This window comes from Acomys minous (assembly GCF_964271855.1).
Source record: "Acomys minous genome assembly, chromosome: 17".
Classification (NCBI taxonomy): Eukaryota; Metazoa; Chordata; class Mammalia; order Rodentia; family Muridae; genus Acomys; species Acomys minous.
The window spans coordinates 9994465-10015107 of NC_140500.1; the positions used below are offsets into that span (position 1 = coordinate 9994465).

The 20643-nt window shown below is 41.9% G+C and overlaps 1 protein-coding gene across 7 annotated transcripts in view; it reads right to left on the bottom strand.

The window, feature by feature from the left end:
- PIK3C2G (phosphatidylinositol-4-phosphate 3-kinase catalytic subunit type 2 gamma) overlaps positions 1-20643 on the bottom strand; it is a 332391-nt gene that overhangs the window by 13459 nt on the left and 298289 nt on the right. For 6 of the 7 annotated variants that reach the window (XM_084766214.1, XM_084766215.1, XM_084766216.1 and 3 more), the window contains one exon: positions 18252-18346. The exons of the other annotated variant lie outside the window; for it this stretch is intronic. In XM_084766214.1, the coding sequence (XP_084622340.1) occupies positions 18252-18346 (95 nt within the window). The remainder of the gene's footprint in view (positions 1-18251; positions 18347-20643) is intronic. 7 annotated transcript variants of the gene reach the window in all.

Genomic DNA, 20643 nt, shown 5'->3' on the forward strand with positions numbered 1-20643 from the left:
TCATTATGCAACCTCTACTTGTGGAACTCTTTCACCTTAGGGTTTAGGTTTTTTTTTTTTTTTTAAACTCTGATTGTCTTTTGACCTTCACAAACACTTAGCAGGGATCTGGGGAAAGGTCAAACCCCACCTTAGCAAGGGGGAGATCGTCTCTACTCATGCTGGGTTTTGAAAACGTAGAATGACTCCTGGTTTTAGAATTTTGGCTGCTATTTTTAGAAAGTGCTCAGAATGTAATTTGAAGCCAACTTTGTTTTTGTTGTTGTTCATTGTAGCTCTGAATTCCACATATTATAGACTTTCATCTATAATTATTCATAATATAAAACAACAGCAACAACAACAGCCTTTCCTATGTATAGTGTCATTTTAGGGGCTCAGAAGTTCCTCACCGGAAGACTCCTCTCATTCTACCCAGCTCCCTATTCCTTTGTGCTTTTCCCCCTATTACTTATTCACTAAACCCTATAGTGTCCTCTCATAGGGTTCATGTAGGAAAGACTTGGTCATCACCTGATGATTTTATTTTTATTTTGGAAGGTTCTGGAAACATCAGTGGTTGGGGCCTAGCTGGAGCAAGTGGACTACTTGGAGGCATGCCTGTGAATGTTACATTTTGCACACTCCCTCTACTACTTCTTGAGACAAGGAGCTTTGATTCCCCATCCTCTCCTGACCAGCAAGCTCTGTCTCCTCTGAGGAGCCAACTGACCACGAATTGAACTGCTCTCAGGCCCAGGGCCTGAACAAACCAGTAGTTGATTCAGGCACTTTGTCACAGCAACAGAGAAACTGATGAACACATTTAACTGAACTCCATCAGTAGACTCTTCTATTTTCAAATGAAAAGCTTTAAACTTTTAACTTAAAAATTGGCTTCCTTTCCCCCCTCCCCACCCCATTCTCCCTAACACTGCTTGGAAGGCAGTAGCACCAAAGGCAGGCATGGGTAAGGATGCCTTCTGAGCGATGCTCCTGGCATGTGTAAAGTTCTTCCCTGTGAGTACTTACACCCGACTGGATGGTGTAGCCTTTTATACATCTAGGCTGCATGTTGTGGCTTATGGCTTTGGAGCTATAAACCTGAACACCAAAACCACAAATGATTTCAAAGCCAGCAACTTAGTCAGACATTTTTTAGAGACGCTCGTTAGCTGAAGCCTGCGCCTTGTCCCAGTGCAGGATCCTCAGGGGAACCGCGTGCATGGAGCTGTCCTTCCCATGTTAAAACTACCTTCTTTTCAGATCCCTCCTGAGGAACTGCCTGAAGGTCTTAGAGCATCACCTTTTTTTGAGAAGGCTGTTGCGGTTTTCTTGCTTGGCTTACAAAGCCTGTTGACAAGTGTTTGGGGACATTTTCACCATTAATGGTTGGTATAGGAAGCACCACACTGAGCCAGATGGTCCTGGGTCACATAAAAAGGCTAACTGAGCATACCATGCAAGAGCGAGTCAGGAATCCGCGTTTCGTCATGCTGTCTGCTTATTTGCTGTTTTTTGTTTTTCTAGAGAGAGTTTCACTGTGTAGCCCTGGCTGTCCTGGAACTCACTCTGTAGACCAGGCTGGCTTTGCAATGCTCTGTTTCAGTTTCTGCTTTGATTTCTGCCCTTGTGTTCCTGCCCTGGCCTTTCCTCAATGATGGCTTCCCTCAATTGCAAAATGAGATAAATTCCTTCCTTCCCCAGGTGATTTTGGCCTGTGTTTATCACAGCGTTAAAAGCAAACACATCGTCACACAGATGTCCGACTGTGAAATGTTTTCATACTCTTTCTTCTTTGTTTGTTTGCGTTTTGTTTTGTTGTTATTGTTTTGTTTTGTTTGAGACAGGGTTTCTCTGTGTGGCCCTGGTCGTCCTTGGACTCACTTTGTAGACTAGGCTGGCCTCGAACCCACAGAGATCCACCAGCCTCTACCTCCCTGAGTGCTGAGATTTATGGGCGTGTGCCACCGAGCCCAGCTCTCACCCAGCCCGGCTCTCATGCCTTTTCTTATTCTTCTACAGATTCTCCTTATTTTTTTTTCCTCTTACGTGGAATGGAAGGAGGAATCTGAAAGAAATAAACATGTTCCTTTATTCCTGGGATATTGATGGTCGTACTCACATTTCACTGGGCAGATGGCTCACAGAGATCCCAGGCTGAAGGCAGACGAAGGACTCACACAAACACTGACTATTCTCCACAGATGAAATCAGCGCCTCAAACAAGTCTGCTACTGTTTTGTCAAATGTACATACGCGGTCTTGCTAACAAGCCTTCAGTGCTTTAAAATCACTGCCTCTACGAGTTAGATGTTATGTACCTGTAATTCCTGCACGGAGGTTGGGGGGGCACTGGGGGAGGGAGGCAGTGAAAAGCAGAAGGACCATGAGATTGAGATTAGTTAGGGCTTCAGGAGACCCTGCCTTACAATAACAATAAAATAAAAGAACAATAAAAGCAATGCTTCACTAACAGTACTTGACAAATGTTGTATATTGCCTAAATTTAATACGGAGTAGTAGGCACTGAAAGGATTTTAGTGACACCTGATGAATCATTTAAAAAAATCTTAGGAGGCTGGGAAGATGGGTAAATTGTTCACTGGTGTGTATATGGACTTGAGATTAGATCCCTAGACCCTAAATAAGCTGGGCTTGGTGACACATGTTCGTGAGGTCGGTGCTGGGAGATGGAGCCTGGAGGATGGTGGGCATTGGCTGGCCAGATTGCGAGTTAATGAGCTCCATGGTCAGTGAGAGACTCTGTCTCAAAAACTAAGGCTGGAGACGAAGATATATGATGTTGACCTCTGACCTCCACACACGCATTAGCAAACATACCACCGCACTCACGTGCACACCCCTATACCTTTCATAAATATTTTTTAAAAGGTGTCCCATTGGTCTATAAGAATAGAATGAAGGGTTTCAGATATCCTTAAAATTTACTAGTGGGATGAGTTCTTCCTTATGTCAAGAATAAAAAATAGGAGATGAGTGGCTTGGTTGGATTTAAAATGTATGTTAGAATATTAGTAACTCTTTGCTCTTGAGGTTGACTTCTAACTGATCTCATTTTCCTGCATGAATAATTGAATACACTAATTTTCTGCCTCAACATATTGCTATGGATTGCATGTAGCATTTTAGATGGCTTCCCATGTTACTAATACTACTGTTCTTAAATGCAGAAGTGAAGGTTCTAGAAAGACGGCTACTTACCAAAAGGGAGAGGATACAAAGGGATTATTCTCAAAAAGAAAATAAATGACAAAGGAAAATCTCCACACTTTACATTGCTTATAAAATAACTAATGTCCCCTAACACTGTAGACTATGCCAACAACCCTTAAGTATTTTCACCAGGGTAATGAATGTAAGATCCTTATTTTCCACAAATTCTGATAATAGTTTCTCAGGTTCCCTGTAATATTTACTATGATTGAAGCATTTGCTTCAAATTTTTTTTATCACATTTGTGTGTGTGTGTGTGTGTGTGTGTGTGTGTGTGTGTGTGTGATGTGTGTGTATGCATGCATGTACATATGTACGTATTTACGTATGTATGTATGTATGTATGTATGTATGTATGTATGTATTACGTATGTATGTGTCCCTTTATGCCATGGCACACATGTGGAAGCCAGAGAACAACCGAGGCAGTCAATTTTTTCCCTTCTACCATCCAGGTCCTGGGGGGGGGGTCAGTCTTAAGCGGGCAGTCTTAGCAGCAAGTGCTTTTACTCACTGAGCCATCTAGTTACCCTGGACCTCTTTCTAAAAATTATGCACAGGTGAGTGTTATTTGCTTCGTTGGAGGTTTTACTATAGAACCTGTGTCTAACCACAGCCTCATCTGAGTCTTCATGAGGAAAGCGAAATGATCAGAGTGCCTCTAGCTCAGGATTTCTAGGAAGAGTGATGAAGATGCAGATGCCTTAAAGCCACCAGACGCTTTGGAGCCTTCATTACGGTAACCCAAAGCTTAATTGTGTTTAATCCATTATTATCTTTCCAATGAATAATTTATGAGAATTTTCCATCATTTTAAACTCAAATGTCTCCAATTATTGGATAATACAAGCTTCAGTGAGAATCAACTGACCATAATTAAAATCCAATAGGATTTTTCAAAGCCCGAGATGGACGCCAGAAACAGAAGAACGTGATAAAAACATCTTCTCACCCATCTATGTGCCTGACAAACGGGAACGCCTGTGGTTAAGTTGGTCATCAGACTAGCTGGTGTGTAACAAATAGCAGCAGAAGTGGAAGACAGAGGTACCTGGCACTCTTCTTTTTTCTCCTTAACTTAAATAGTTCAGTCATCTCTCCAACACGTATGTGTTGGGCAGTCTGAGTGGAATGACTTCAGGTTTCATGAATGAAATCATGATGCTCCCCTGCTTCATTTCACGCTAATTTAAGCCATTCATAGAATCTCATTGGTCGAGCATGATTTTCAAGCATTATTTTTTAAAAATTGTTTTAGTGATCTGATTATCATGTACTTAAAACTTTGTGTAGTCTATGAAAAAGCAGTCAAGACATAAACATACTTTGTTATTTTTCTTTCTAACAAGATTTATTTTCATGTTTTAGATGACATGCGTGTGTGTGCATTTGCATGCGCGTGCAATGGTGTTTTAAATGACATGTATGTGTGTGTGTGCACTTGCATGTGCATGCAATGGCCAGACGATCCCTTTAGCTATCGTTACGGGCAGCTATGAGTCACCCAACATGGCTTCTGGGAAGCAAACTCTGGTATTCTGCAAGAGCAGTGTGAGCTGTAATCATAATTGCAGAATCATCTCTCCAGTCCTGTCTCCAAAGATAGAAATAACCTCACCAACGTGCGTGTGTATGTGTGTGAGTGCGTATGAACCCCACCCACACGCAGCACATCTGCCTACACACAACGGGGGGAGGCGAGAAAGGAGGGGAGCAAACCAGTCTTCTTCATCTGCGGATGCCATGGTTTTAGTGTTTGGATGCAAACAACCACAGATCAAAAATGATTTTTAAATTGTGTCTATGCTGAAAATACATGTTTTCACTCATAATATTACATAAGTAATACAATATAGCAGCTATTTCTATAATATTCATACTATAGTTGGCATTATAAGCTATATACTATTTGTGTGGGTTACCTGCAAAGTTATAACATTTAGCATAAGGGAACTAGCATCTTCAAGAGGGTTCTACAACCAATCCCCACGGACACCAAGGAACAACTGCATTTAAAAATATTTTATCTCTAGCCAACCATCTTTAACAGCTCACAGAAGTTGAACTCCGGTAGATTAAACACCTTTTCTGACTCAGTAAATATACATCGGATTGCTTCTGTAAACCCAGAATTCTAATCAGGGCCCCAGACTTTGTCATCGAAGTGCTGTGTGAAATTTGTCAAGGTTTTGTTCTTCCTCGGTCTTAATAACACGTGAGAAGTGAGGCTTTAAGCTTCACTTATGCTTTAGAATCTATTCAGTAGAAAAGGCTGATGAGTTGTTTGTGAATTAGCTGGTAATTATATTCTCCCCTCTCCCCTGGATTTCTGAGAGATTGCATGCACTGACTCCGGGCTTCGAGCTCCTTGTGATTAGCCATAGGACACCTTGGGATGTTGGGTTCTCTGGTAATTATATTCTTGTTTTAAATCTGTTAAACTGATCCCAGTGAACCCAACTCTTTGGACCTCTGACTTCTATCACCAGGTCCGAAGGACAGTGTACAAGCTGAAGATGACCATGCGATGTTAAAATAAGTTATTCACAACAATAAAGCTTTGGAAGATTAGATGCGTACTGCTCTGCACTTATTGGCTCAGGGAGGGACTGAACTGTGAAGGGCAAATGAATACTTTAAGGTGCCCAAAGAGTTGTTTGCCTATTTAACCCAGAAGCTCACAAGTCCTGCTTGAAATATTTTCATAATTCAAATAAATACATCGGTTAGTGATATATCTATATCAATAGCCCAAATTGTGTGAGAAACATGTTGGAATTAATAAGCGTAAGACTGAGTTATGAGGCAAGAAACAATCGACAGCATCTAATAAAGCTAAAGACAATAGATTGGGTGCTGGAGAAGTGGCTCATTGTGTAAAGTGTTGACTGCCCAATCATGAGGACGTGAGTTCAAGCCTCACCATCTACACAACAATCAGGCTGTGGTGCTTTCCACCTGCAAGCCCAGCATTGGCAGATTGGAGACAAAGGAATCAAGGCAGCTCACTGGCCAGCCAGGTTTGCTTACGTGGAAAGCCCCAAGTTCAGTAAGACTCTGTCTCAAAAAAGGAGAAGAGAAACAGAAGACACCTAGCACCAAGCCTTGGCCTCTACTGTGGGATCCTGTCCACCAAACCATGAAGCCCAACAAGAAAGACACAAAGAAAAGTAAACAGAGAGAAATGACATATTAATATCATCAGGAGAAAGCAGAATTATCCATAATTATAGCATAATCTAACAAAGGATGGTGAGAATTGAAGGTACCAGCGGGGACAGAGATAAGTGACAGGAATGCAGAAGACATAATGCAAATGTTCAGGAAGCATTGTGTGTGTGTGTGTGTGTTAGTGATTTTCACACTCATCTCTTAGTGAGTCACAGAACTAATATACACAGAACCTCCAATACTGACTAATAATGTAATAATATTACATTATTAATAATGTAATAATTCACCAGCATGGCCAAACCCCTCCCCTAGCAGTGGCAGTGCACAGTCCTTATGGTCACACTTGCAGTGTTTACCAAGGGCTCTCATGTTCTTAGCCTGACACAAGGCTCAGTCGATTGGAAGAAGTTCAGATCATGTGAAATACATGCTCGAACTAACTTCTGATCCTCTGCTTCTTCCTCCCAAGGGCTCGGATTTATCTTTGCTGTTGTGTTGTTTTGTTTTCATTTTCTTGCTGTGGTGCGAGGTTGAGCTTTGGAGCACGCTAAGTGAACGCTTCACCAGCTGAGCTACCTGATCAAGTCCTAACTTGTTGTTTATGATGTCCTTAATTTACAGAATGCTTAGAAACAAGACCCATCTCTCTAAGCAAGTTTGACTTTGTAAGTTTTATTGATGGTTTCGATCCCTAGCCAGTGTCTTGAGGGGATTGGGTGTCTTTGATTCTGCAGTTACCTCAGTTTTCTCTGACGTTTTAAAAAAGATTTATTTTATTAATTTATTCAGATTACATCTCAAATTTTTTTCGAGACAGGGTCTCTCTGTGCATCCTTGCCTGTCCTGGCCTCGCATTGTAGACCAGGCTGGCCTCGAACTCACTGGGATCCACCTGCCTCTGCCTCCTGAGTGCTGGGATTAAAGGCCTGAGTCACCACACCTGGCTACATCTCAATTGTTATCCCCTCACTTTTATCTTCCCATTCCCCCCTCCCTATCTCTTTCCCCCTTTCCCCCTCCCCTAGGTCTGTGACAGAAGGGGACTTTTTTCCCCACCATAAGGTCACAGCCTATTAAGTGTCATCCTGGTAGCCTGCTTATTCTTTTTCTGAGTGCCACCAGGCCTCCCCATGTTCATAGCAGTGTTATTTGTAATAGCCAGAACCTGGAAACAATCTAAATGTCCCTCAGTCGAAGAATGGGTAAAGAAACTGTGGTACATTTGCACTATGGAATACTACTCAGTTTTCTCTGATTTTTAAGGTGTCTTAGGACCACAACGGAAGTAAAGTAGATACTAAAGACAGCCTCATTTCTAAATTTTCCAAATAGTTGGTAATGAAACATCATATATCCAAAAAATTCACAAAGATTGAATCAGAAGAGGAATTATAATAATTTCAAACTGAAGGACAGTGAAAACCAGCACATCAGCATTTGAAGGCTACAGCGAAAAGGGTGCTCAAGTGAAAAACCACAGCTCCAGACCCCTGTGTTAGGAAGGCTAACTATTTCAAACTATTGCCTTAGTTTTCACTTTAGAAAATGTGGAATAAGAGACATAAGAACGTAGCTTTTCAGTTTGTTTGTAGTGGTGTCCCTTGTCCTTGTCGCCCCCCCCCTTTTTCTCCTTTTGATTATGTGTTTCTTTCCCCCACTGTCTCTGAAGACATTATCTTTGCTCATTAAACCCCAAGTCGAGGATTCCTTTTTTGGCGACTTAGAAGACCCTGTGCTACCCTCCGGCTTCTGTGTTTTCCAGGTGCTTCCTTCCCCCAAGACTTCATTTTCCCCGTGTGTTCCTTCCCTCTCACTACTTGAGGACTCACCATGTCCTTCTGCACTTGACTTCAGCATTTAAACATGCAATTCTCTTTGAACTTTTCTTTTCTGTTACTCAGCGAGATTTTTAACTTATAATTTTAAGTATTTCATTAAATTTTGGAAAATTTGGGAGGTTAGGTTTTTTTTAAAATTCTCCTCTCATACAAGACATCCAGACTGTGGCCTCCCCTTCTTCCCCTTCTCCTAGTCCTCCCACCTCCTGCCCCCCCCCCCAGAATCACTGCTCCTCAATTTCCCTTCATAAAAGTGCAGGACTCCCAGTGACACCAGCTGACCACAGCATACCAAGATGCAACAAGACTAGGCGTAACCCCTCGTATCAGGACTGGAGGAGGCAGGCCAGTCGGAGGAGAAGGGTCTCATGAGCAGACAAAGGAGTCAGAGACATAATTATGTTTCAAATACTGTTTTACCCACATTTCTCTTTTGTACTTCTGGAAATTAAAAGATGCCTGTGTTTAGGTTTATATTTTACCATAGATGGCTGAGACTGTGTTTCAGTCTTACAGGTTTTTCCATGGTATTTATTTCAGATAACTTCTACTGGTCTATCTTCAAGCTAAATGTGCATTAGTGGGATAACAAAAAACTACTCATAAAACCCAGATTAAATAATAAGAGCTCAGAGTTTTGAAGGCTTTAAGTTTCTATCTTTAGTTGTAAGATCTTGGGCAAAAATTTAAACCTATACTTTTATGACTACCGTTACAAAACTTTCTTTAGGTGAACTAGGTCTAGAAATGCCTGAGAATTCTTGAAACATTGCGTTAGTTAAAAGCTTGCATTGTAGTTAGACAAAGTGCACACAGGCACAGAGAACAGGTGTACTCAGACAAAGTGCACACATGCAGAGGGAGAGTGGGTGTACTCAGACAAAGTGCACAGGCACGGAGAGCAGGTGGGAATTGTTCTAGAGTTCTACATGGAATTTTCATTCTCCCACATGTCGGTCATGCATCAGAAGGTAAGGAGGCAAGGATTGCTCATTTGCAGACTTCTAATTAGCTGTAGGTGAATGGCCAGGCTTCTGATGGACTGTGACAGGTCACAGGACCTTTAGACTGCTTACACAGGAAGTGTCCCCTGAGGTTGCTGTACTGAATAGGCTAGGGAGATGGGATAAAAGGAACCTAGCAGCTGAGGCCCATCGGCCTTGGACTCCAGTTTTAACTCCAAGTCTGTAAGAGTTCCCACACATTTTAATATTTGCTGTAACTGAACAGTCCTTTACATGCCGAATGAAAGGTGATGTTCTTAAAACACTTGGAATCTAATTATTAAATATGTGTTTGGACACCCCCAATACAGTGATAAATAAAATGCCTTTAAGGACAGGTTAAAGAATTTAAAGTTACAGCTGACTATTGTCTTGAAGTCTTCTCTCATGTATAAATATTGTAACAGGTTTTTTTTTTTAAAATTTCTTCTCTCTAGCTTTTGTTACTTAGGCCAGAAACTAGAGCTTGTGTCCTGTGGGCTGCAGTGCCCCGGGAGGGCTATGAATGCGTGCCTACACAAAATCTTACAATTACCTAAAACATCATAGGAAAATTTTTGGTGTTTTTTTTTTTTTTGTAACTTCATTCTGCAGTTCTTGAGTATGAACTGTGTAGAGTACAAGGTCATATGACAGAGTGAAGGTTTGGCCATGTCTGAGAGAGTAAAACAAAAGAAGTGTAACAATCAAATAACTCACGGATGAAGAGAAAATACTGAAAACACTTCTGTTTTTCTGAATAATAGATGTAAATACTGAATAATAGATGTAAAAGGAAATTGAATGGATTTGTTGATAATTACATATAAGAATTAAAAAGGAATTGAAATATAGAAAATAAATTATAGTGAAATTTTAATCAGAGGTTATGTGAGGGTGTTGCAGAAACTCAAAGTAATTAAGTAATCCCAGAGTTAGAAACAGTTTTTATGGACAGTAGAGGGGCAATTTGGAATTTTTGAGACAGAAATATGTCAGAGTACAAATGTCCATAGGACAGTTAAAAGTGTGTAAGTGGAGAGAAAGATTAAAGCATGGTGACCCACGCCTTTTATCCCAGCACTTAGGAAGTCAGTAACAGGCAGATCACTGTGAATTCAAGATCAGCCTGGTCCTCAAGGCAAGTCTAGACAACCAAGGCCACAGAGAAAAACCTTGTCTTGAAAAAACAAAAAGAGAAAAGAAAAAAAATAGAGATTTAAATTTAGGGGGGAAACGAGTATTATCTTTGAAATTACAAGATATTAAATGAGGAGATTAGAGTCAGGGCCGTGAATATTGGAAACAATCTCCTTTAAAGGCAGAGGCTATAGCCATCCTTTAATGAGTCATTATAAGTCTTATCTGTCTTAAATCTGTAAGAGGCGAGAAGTATTTAAAAGATTAATACAAAGAACAATTTGAGAACATATGGATACCAAAGCCTTATGGATACCTGGGAACAAAAATGAAAAACAAAAACATATTAAATCTGTTGGTGTTAAAAAGATTGATGCAGGTAAGTGTATAGAAAATGTAGGATTGATTTTTTTTCTTTGAGAAACAGTCCATCAGCATTAAGGATTATAAGTACATTCATCAAAGTAGCAGTATATAAAACCAACACACAAATTTAGTAGTTTTTCTGGTTCCATCTATTGCAGCCGGACCCTGGGCGAAGAGCTGCGAGTTGTATGGAAGAGTTGGGGGATGGAAGGACAGGGAGGGGCATGGCCAGGGGCTCCACAAGACTATCAAGGCTGATGGATCGGTACCCAGGGGGCCTACACGGAGTGATGCACCAACCTAGGACAGCACAGGCAGAGGACCTGGATCATTCTCCACATGGGGAAGCAGAGGCAGAGGGTACTGCTGGTGCTTGGGATTTCATCACTGCCCCTTGGAAGAGAGGCCCTGTGGGAACACTGAGGAGGGGGATGCAGACTGTCTGGATGAGACTGATGGGCTGTGGTCAGACAGTGGGAGAGGAGGACGCCATCTGTCAGAAGTCTAGGGGTTGGGAATAGATAGGGGGGAGGTAAGGGGGAGAATAGGAAGATAAGAGTCAGGGGATTACAATCCAGATGAAATGTGAATAAATTATAATAAAAAGAGAAGAAAACACCAAAATAGTAGTTTTTCTATACAGCGAAACCTCACTAAAAAACAGTCAAGAAAAAAAAACATTATATTAATAGAATGCAACAAAATTTATAACATGGAAGTATAAACTGAACAGAAGATGTTAAAGATTTCTAAGATGAAAATTCACAAGCTCTGAAGAAAGACAGTGAAAGGCCTAAAAGGTTGGACAGCCTTCCTATAATCATCCAGGGGCTGAGTCAACCAGGGGAATGCCCACAGTGCCAAGTGTACCGCAGATCCAGTGGAAGCCCCATGAAAATTCCAGTGACGTTTTTCGCACACCCCATCTATCTCCAAGTCATAGCACTTATAAGGAGCTACAAAGACCCAGACTTGTTGAAACAATTCGAAGCAGAAAGAGCGACGCTGAAGGCATTCCAATGACTGACTTCAGACTCTACTTTAGAGCCCCAGTAACAGAACCCAGCATGCACGGAAACAAACAGGTGGAGCAGTGGACTAGAACACGCAGCAAGAACCCGCACAGCTACTGCTGTTTGACGCCATAGAAGATTTTACAATACAGGGAAATGTGTGTGCTGAAGAGCTGGCTCGGCAATGAAAAGTGCGTGTTACTCTTCCACATGGCCCTGTTTGGCTTCCTGCGTCCATGGTCAGGAGGTTCGCAACTGCCTGTAACGCCAGCTTCAGGGAAGATGGCGCCCTCTACTGGCTCCTGCATGTACCTGAACTCAAGTGCAGGCACATGCATGTAGGATGAACACACACACACACACACACACACACACACACACACACACACACACACACATCACATAATTTAAAATAATAAAACAACTTAAAAATATAGGCAAAGGATAGATTCTTCTAACAGGTGATCCTGGGAAATGGTATTTGCATGTAAAGAGAATGAAACTAGGATCTAAAGAGATGGCTCCTGTCCCAGACGTCTGGGTTCGATTCCCAGGAACTACATGGTGGCTCACAGTGGTCTGTACCTCCAGTTTCAGGGGATTTGTTGCACTCTTATGGCCTCTATGGACACTGCAATAGCATGATCCTCAGACATATTTGCAGGCAGAACACCCACACATACAAAATAAAATTAAAGACGACTGAAACTACATTACTACTTGTTATCCCAAACAAAAATCAGCTCAAACTATGGAAAGATCCAATGGAATACCTAATGTGTTGTTGAATTACTAGGTGAATACAAGAAGACTCCAATCTCTAGGCATAAGCAGTGATTTTCTAAGAAGTTTTAAAAGCTTTAGCACAGCAAAAGAAATAAGAGTGGGAAAACAGACAATAAAATAGGAACGATTCTTGACAAACTACTCATTTGACTGGGAATTAACATCCACAGCATGAAAAGAACTAAAAAATATACCAAAAATGCATAATTGAAACAATAAAACTGGCAAATGAATGAAACAGACATTTCAAACGACAAAGTACAAATGACCAATAACCTCATGAACAAAGCAGAACACTTAAAGTGAACTAGGAAACATATGGGCTTTTGAGCTTTGCTTGTTCTGTCTTATCTTTGTTTCATAAGCAAGTGTTTCCTCCTCTCTTGTGTCTTATGAAACAATTTCCCAACAAGGCAACACCTGTGAGTCAGCACAGGACTTTCTCCTCATTCTGAATAACTTCCCACTTGAGCGACATAATGATGAGGTTTGGAACCTCTCGCTTCATTGTAGTGGTGACATTGAGGAGCTGGGACTATTTACAATGTGTCACAGGGAGAAGAAGAAAGAGGAGAAATGACACAGACTGGGGAAGTCTGTAAGCTCAGGAGGATACACACACTGGAACACCACAGAAACGGTGGGAAAGGATATCTAAAGTGAGGTGCCTGGAAACACCCTAGAGGGTTACAAAGTATTGCAAATCTGAATGTTCAATGTTTCTTTACCATACAAACTGAAATACTGTTATATATCTTGGCTTGGCTTCTAAATAATTGTAGTCATTTGTCAGCTGTGATCACCAGAGTAATTCATGTTGGATTTCTTTGAAAGGGAAAGAATATTTTTAGCAATTTTTTTGAGCTTGTGTTCTCACAGGAGGAATGGAGTTCCTAGAACAAAGCTTCAAAGATTTAATATAAGATAAACAATTCTCATCACACTTAATATAACAGAACAGGACTCCAGGCGTAATTCATTTTAATATTAATATAAGATCAAGCACAATTTCTGGAGTCTGATTACTTTGGTATGTGAACACATTAAAGGCTTTAAAATTAAATAACAATTAGCTAGAGCTGGAAATAAGCAAAGAAAATAATTTAAGAATTTATAGATGTTTTTATGTCCTGTATATTAAAATGAAATCTCTATTTTCAGATAAGCAGGAAAAATAATGATTTAATAAAACTCTGAAGGCAGCAGAGATGGCTCAGCAGTTAAGAGTATATATTGTTCATTCATCAGACCCGAGTTTGGTTCTCAGCACCTACACTGAGTAATCCACTACCTCCTCTATCAGCAGCTCCACGTCATCAGATACCTCTGGTTTCCATAGAAACCTACACCCACATGCACCCGAACACACACACACACACACACACACACACACACACACACACACACACACAAATGCACAGACAGACCGACAGACAGACATATAGACACACACACACACATGTACACACATACTTAATGATAATAAAAAAATGTCTGAAAAATGCAGAGCATTTTTGTGGCTACTTTCCAAAGTTGAGAAGAATCTTAGTCCTTATTTGTTTATATGAGAAATGATCTGCTGTGTTTTCTTTTTATGAAGTATTTGAAAGATTTGAAGTGGAAACAAAAGAGGATTGGTGTGCAGTCTTACAATGAGAGAGGACTCACTGAAGGGATGACAACGACATGTGCGACATGTTTCACTGAGCCATCAGTGCATACAAAGTTCCTGGGGCAGCACTTGCCTTCATATTCCAGGAACAGCAAGGAGACATCAGTGATTGAGGGAGCCTGAGGTCATACTTGAAGTTGGCCATGTCAAGAACACCAGACTTGTACAACTTCATATGTCATTAGGTATCTTAATTCCATTGTGAGATAAGACTTCAAAAGACTAAGAAGAAAAAAAAATCATAGGAACCATTTTTTTCTCCTTGGAGCAATATTTTGACTACTAGATCAGAAGGAAACAACTTTATAAAGCTACAACAGTGATCTAGGTGGTGGATGATGGCGATTTGAAGAAATATGGATGGAAAATTCTAGATCTTTGAGTTTTCTTTTTTTTTTCCCCAAACAGAATTTTCAAATAAGATCTATGTAGCTTGTAAGAGAAGTGAAATGACTAAAAGCTTCAACGTGTGTCACTTGAAGGCAGATAGTGAGACTGGGATGGGAACAATGGGATGTTTAAGATAGAGCCATCAAAAGTTGGATTTGGAGCATACTGAGTTTGAGATGCCTATGGGATCCTGAGAAGCATTCTAAGCAGCTGTATACACAGCTCTGGAGTTGGGGAGAGTAAAGAACTTGAGTGGTAAAGAGGAAAGACAAGACAGGAAAAGACAAGAAAGATTTGAAGCTGTGAAGTTAGAGGTGGAAAAAGAGAAAAGATCTGGAACGGAAATGTGGTATTCTGACTTCTCTCAGTGTTAGCAGGCTGGGGAGAAGAGAACCAATATCACAGCAGTGAATGCCTGTGTAACCTTAGAACTCTGGAGGCTGAGGCAGGAGGATTGCTGCTAGCTTGAGCACACAGAGCGAGTTCCAGGACTGCCTAGAATATATAGTGAGATCCTGTCTTAAAGCAGAGCAAACAAAACAAGAAAGATAAGAGGCGGGGGAGGGAGAAAGGGAGGGAGGGAGGGAGGGAGGGAGGGAGGGAGGGAGGAGAGAGCGAGGGAAGGGGAGGGACAGAGGGAGGAAGAGAGGAAGGAAGGAAGGAAGGAAGAAGGAAGACAGGACAAGAGGTGGACAGAGATGAGCACTGGGAAACAGTATTAATAATGTTATGAGGCGCTGAGCCCACACGGCCATGCTCCCTTTGAACCGCTAGTGGGACTCCAAGACTGTTGGCCCTTCATTATTCATTTTAGCTCCATCTCTAGTTCTTGATCTTTCCACTCCCATTCTTTTTCTTCCTTCGCCGGACGAGCTCTGAATGGCCTCACTGGCATGGCTCAACCTCATGAGTGTAAAATGCACTGTTGGAAACTGTCAAAAGCAATTTTGGAATTCATCGGTTGAATGGAATGGGTGACCAACTTAGTTAATATTGTTTTTGATCAAAAATTAGGCATGACCACTGAAAAATATCACCCAGCTTACTGTGAGATTTTTATTCTAGATCTGAAAGCAATTTCAATAGGCTTTGTCTAAACTGGTTTGAATAATGATATTACTAAAACAAATACGTCATCTCTAAGGGGACTGTTCTAAGGGCTAAAAACTGTGTAACAAATTTATACAAACTGTTTTGACTTAATAATATTCCTTACCATTCCTTTTGTCACATGGTGATATAGATTATCAAGATCCATGAACACACACGTAGTCATAAATTATATTTGGCTGAATCTTCATTTCCCAATGTAAACATTTCTTGAACAACTGTTATTCTGATTAGAACAATTTTTCTTATTCAGAGCAATGGAGGATGATTGTTTCATTTGGGGACAGAGTGTTTCATCTATCAGGCTGGCCCCAAATGTGCCACATAACTGAGGATGACCTTAAACTTTTGATCCTCCTGTCTCTGTCACCATGTGCTAGGACCTTAGATGTGTGTCACCATGCCTGGTGTATGTAGTGTTGGGGAACTGGACTCAGAGCTTTATGTAGGCAAGGTTTTTGTTGATGGTGCTACATTTTCAGAGAACTGCTTTAATAGGTGAAACATGCTCAAAACTTAAAAATATGTGTCCAGATATTTCAAAAATTGCCAACTGTGAACACTACAGATTTAGTAAGAAGCATCCTTGGATCTCTGGCTAATACTAAGTTTTCTGACGGATGTTTCCCCTGCAAATTATGCCAATTATTTGCTCACAGAATAAATATTTATTAAATGTAGTGTGCACCAGACACATGTCATGTGGGGAAGTGACTGCTCCCTTAGAGCCTTCCAAACACACCCTGAAGGACTTATGTGCCTGAGGAATAGAGCCAACACTGAGCTGGCTGATTCACATCCTGTGCAGTGTTTTGGTAGTTACGTCACATGGAAGGCCTGCTTGGCTAGCCTTGGGCAAGTGTGGAGGAGCTGGTGATGTTTAGCTTCCATTTTCTGTTTACTATGCCCACGTTCAATCATCCATCACTTAACCTCGTGACACTGAAAGCTCTCTGGCCTCCAAGACAACTGCCGTGTCTCTTTCTCCAATTGTCTCAGATTTTTGTTTTGTTTTGTTTTGTTTTTTGAGGCAGGGTTTCTCTGTGTAACAGCTCTGGCTGTCATGGACTCTCTTTCTAGATCAGGCTGGCCTCGAACTCACAGAGATCCACCTGCCTCTGCCTCCCTAGAGTGCTCAGACTAAAGGCATGCGCCACCATGCCCAGCTGATTTTCGTTCTTAATGAAGCTCTTTTGTGGCCTTAAAGGGAAGTTTCTCCTTCCCTTCAAGGTCCCACACATTTATATCTGTGTGTGCTGTATATATATATTTTTATGTCTAATTGACTTTCTCTCACCTTGAATCTGGATTATGTCCTTGAGATGCTTTCATTCAAATAAGCCTTACTAAAACAAACTGTGTGAGCTTCCTTTGTTGGAGGGACAGAGGCTGCGTGCTTTCTGTTTAGCACAATGGAAAACCTGCCCTGAATTTCTAGACACGATTTCTGTGTTTAAGGATGTTCCCAGACAAAGACAGCACAAAGACTGGAATAGCTATCTACTTCCTTAATGTACAGACATCAAAACAGGACCACAGCATCAAGAATGGAAGGGCTGGGAAGATGGTTCAGTGGGGAAAGTGCTTGATGTTCAAGCCTCAGAACTTGAGTTCGAGTTCCAAGCACCCAAGCGAAGGCCGTACACAGCAGCATAATTCTGTCACCCTGGTCATGGAAGGGAGGACGTAGGCACAGGCAGATAGCTATTTGGGGCTCACTGGCCAGCCAGCCCAGCCGATTAGTGAGCTCCAGACTCAACGAGAGACTGTCTCAGAAAAATAAGGTGCAGAATGACAGAGTAAAAGGCCTGGCTCCTAGCCACCAAATGTGACTGCGCACACGTATTCGTGAACACACACATGCATGCACACAAGCACACACACTAACATGCACTCACACACAGAAATACTGAATAGAAAAAAATATATTAGTGACCATTTAAAGAAATAAAGGTAAAATGTTTGATAAAAAGAGAAAATACAAAAAGATGCTTCAAGAATGTTTAACAAACTCCCAAAACAACAAAGTCCCAGTTTTTGAGGAGAGAGAAATACAGCTAAACAATAACACCAGAAGGTAGTGACTAAGTTAAAAAAAAAAAAGTACAGTGGTACTTTCGGATGGAAACTTTAAGAAACACTTAGCTTCGCAGAGAAGATCCTCAACGGAAGCCCAGGAGGTGTGGCACCCACTGCACAGCAGGACAGAGTGAGTGGTCTTCCTCTGAGCTCAGCCGTGGGAGCCACAGAAAATCCTGAAACCAGCCTTTTTCCCCCTAGCCACTCCTGCTTTCTCGGTGAGTAGTCACCGTCTTCCCCAAAACTTCACTTTGAATGCAGTCCTGTGTGCATGTGATGACTTCCCCTGTGAGATTTTTCTATAGCTCTACATTAAAGACCATGTTTGCACTGAGATAAAACCATTGACAGTGGCTGCTTGGTGCTCATTGAATCTTGGTTGTTAGACCCGTTCCTCTTACTAACGTTGACAGTAATGGCCCAGAGGAGGCAGCTGTCTGCCCAATGGATGGCTCGTGTCTCTTTTGCCAGGGAAGGAACTTACGATGTTTTTCATGTGTTTGACTAGAATGGTGAGCTTCGCGTCCTCATGCGTCATCAGTAACTGCACCTTAGGGGTCTTGTCTGGAGGATTCTCACCTAAATAAACAGTGAGTGTTAGTTAAGTCGGAATTAGCTCAACATATAAACCTTTTAAAGACTAAACAGGACCAGCAGAAGGAGACAAAAGGAACATTCTTCAGTTGATGCTAAAATATTCAGAATTCAGGATGCCCTGCTACTTAGTCAGAGGTGACATTTGTGTCTCGCTTGCTTGACCTAACTCTCTTTCTGATAGTCTATGCACAGCTTTGATTGACAGCATCATTTAAACTGCTGTTTAAAGTTACACCTCCGTGTAACTTTTAGTTGTCATTTCCTCTTTAACCATTATGATTAGTTTAAAATACTGGAGGCCAAAGAGAATAAGAGTCGTCTTTAAGGCATATTTTATTTTTCAGTGTGTGTGTATGTCTGTGTGTTTATGTGTGTGTGTGTGTGTGTGTGTGTGTGTGTGTGTGTGTGTGTGTATGCATGTGCACATGAATGTAAGTGACCATAGAGACCAGAAACGTCCACTGAATATCCTCGACCCCAAGTTACAGGCTGTTGTGGTGAGCCACAGACATGGATGCTGGAAACCAAACGCAGGTCCTCTGGAAGAGCAGTAAGTGCTCATAAGTCCCGTGACATCCCTCCATTTCAGTAGTGGCCTTCGGAAGTCAGGGAATCCAGACTCTCACTATGACCAAGGTAATCAGATGTCTGTGGCAAGTGACCTACTTCTGGATAGCTGGGATGAATAAGTGATAAAATTCAGGAAGTTGTTGTCCTTAACTTTGTCTGTTGGGGACTTAACAGGCACTGGGAACCCTGAAGAGTCACTCTACATTAGCACTTACATCTGCCCACCCTATCTCACAGAAACTAATCCAATCGGAATATTTAGCCTGACCTGTCAGATCACTCTCTAGCCTCCTCTAGACTGCAAAGCTGATTGTTTCCCGTGATTATAAAACTACTGTGGATCAAAGTGACTGCTTATATGCTACATTTTCATTTTTATGTATTTTATAGGTGGGTTGGTGTGTGCTGTGACATCGGGGTGGAGGTCAGTGAGTGCTGTGACACCAGGGCAGAGGTCAGTGTGTGCCATGACACTGGGGCGGAGGTCAGTGTGTGCCATGACACTGGGGAGGAGGTCAGTGTGTGCCATGACACCGGGGTGGAAGTCAGTGTATGCCATGACACCGGGGTGGAAGTCAGTGTGTGCCATGACACCAGGGCAGAGGTCAGTGTGTGCCATGGCACCGGGGTGGAGGTCAGTGTGTGCCATGACACTGGGGAGGAGGTCAGTGTGTGCCATGACACTGGGGAGGAGGTCAGTGTGTGCCATGACACTGGGGTGGAGGTCAGTGTGTGCCATGACACCGGGGTGGAGGTCAGTGTGTGTGTGACACCGGGGTGGAGGTCAGTGTGTGTGTGACACTGGGGTGGAGGTCAGTGTGTGCCATGACACCGGGGTGGAGGTCAGTGTGTGTGTGACACTGGGGTGGAGGTCAGTGTGTGCCATGACACCGGGGTGGAGGTCAGTGTGTGCCATGACACCGGGGTGGAGGTCAGTGTGTGCCATGACACTGGGGAGGAGGTCAGTGTGTGCCCTGACACCGGGGTGGAGGTCAGTGTGTGTGTGACACCGGGGTGGAGGTCAGTGTGTGTGTGACACCGGGGTGGAGGTCAGTGTGTGCCCTGACACTGGGGTGGGGGTTGGACAACTGTGGGAGGTAAATCCCTCCTCCCTCCCTGTGTGTTCCAGAGGTCGAACCAGGGACACCATGCTTAGTAGCAAAGGCCTTTGTTATCCCACTGGTCCTGAGATTTGCCTGACACCAAGAACACTTTGTATTGTTCTTTTTCCATTTATTTTATTCCCAACTATTATTTTATCTTGTAACTCACATATTTAGTTCTTAAACCATTCTTTGCCTTGTCCTTTTGATAGCTTTCATTTTATTTGCTTCTCTTAAAGTGAGTTGACCACTATTTCTTTTGTTGTTGTTGTTCTGTTGAACTGTTATCTTTTTTGAAGGCCTAAGCAAAATTAAAGAATTTCAGGGTCTCCTTTTCCTTGGACACTCATAGTCAGTTTATACTTACACTGTAATTATTCTATACTTTGTTTAGTTGATTTAGCTCCATCTCAGAATTTACTTCTTCTGTGTCCCTAAAGGATATAATCTGCTACTTGCTTTATGTACACACACTAGGTACTTAGTCAATAACAGAGTAATGTCAAACTTACCTTGAGGCACATCATTATGTAAATAAAAGACATTAGTGGGCTTTTTTAGCTTAAATTTTTTTGCTCCCCCCTCCAAGGATTAAACACAGGTTAT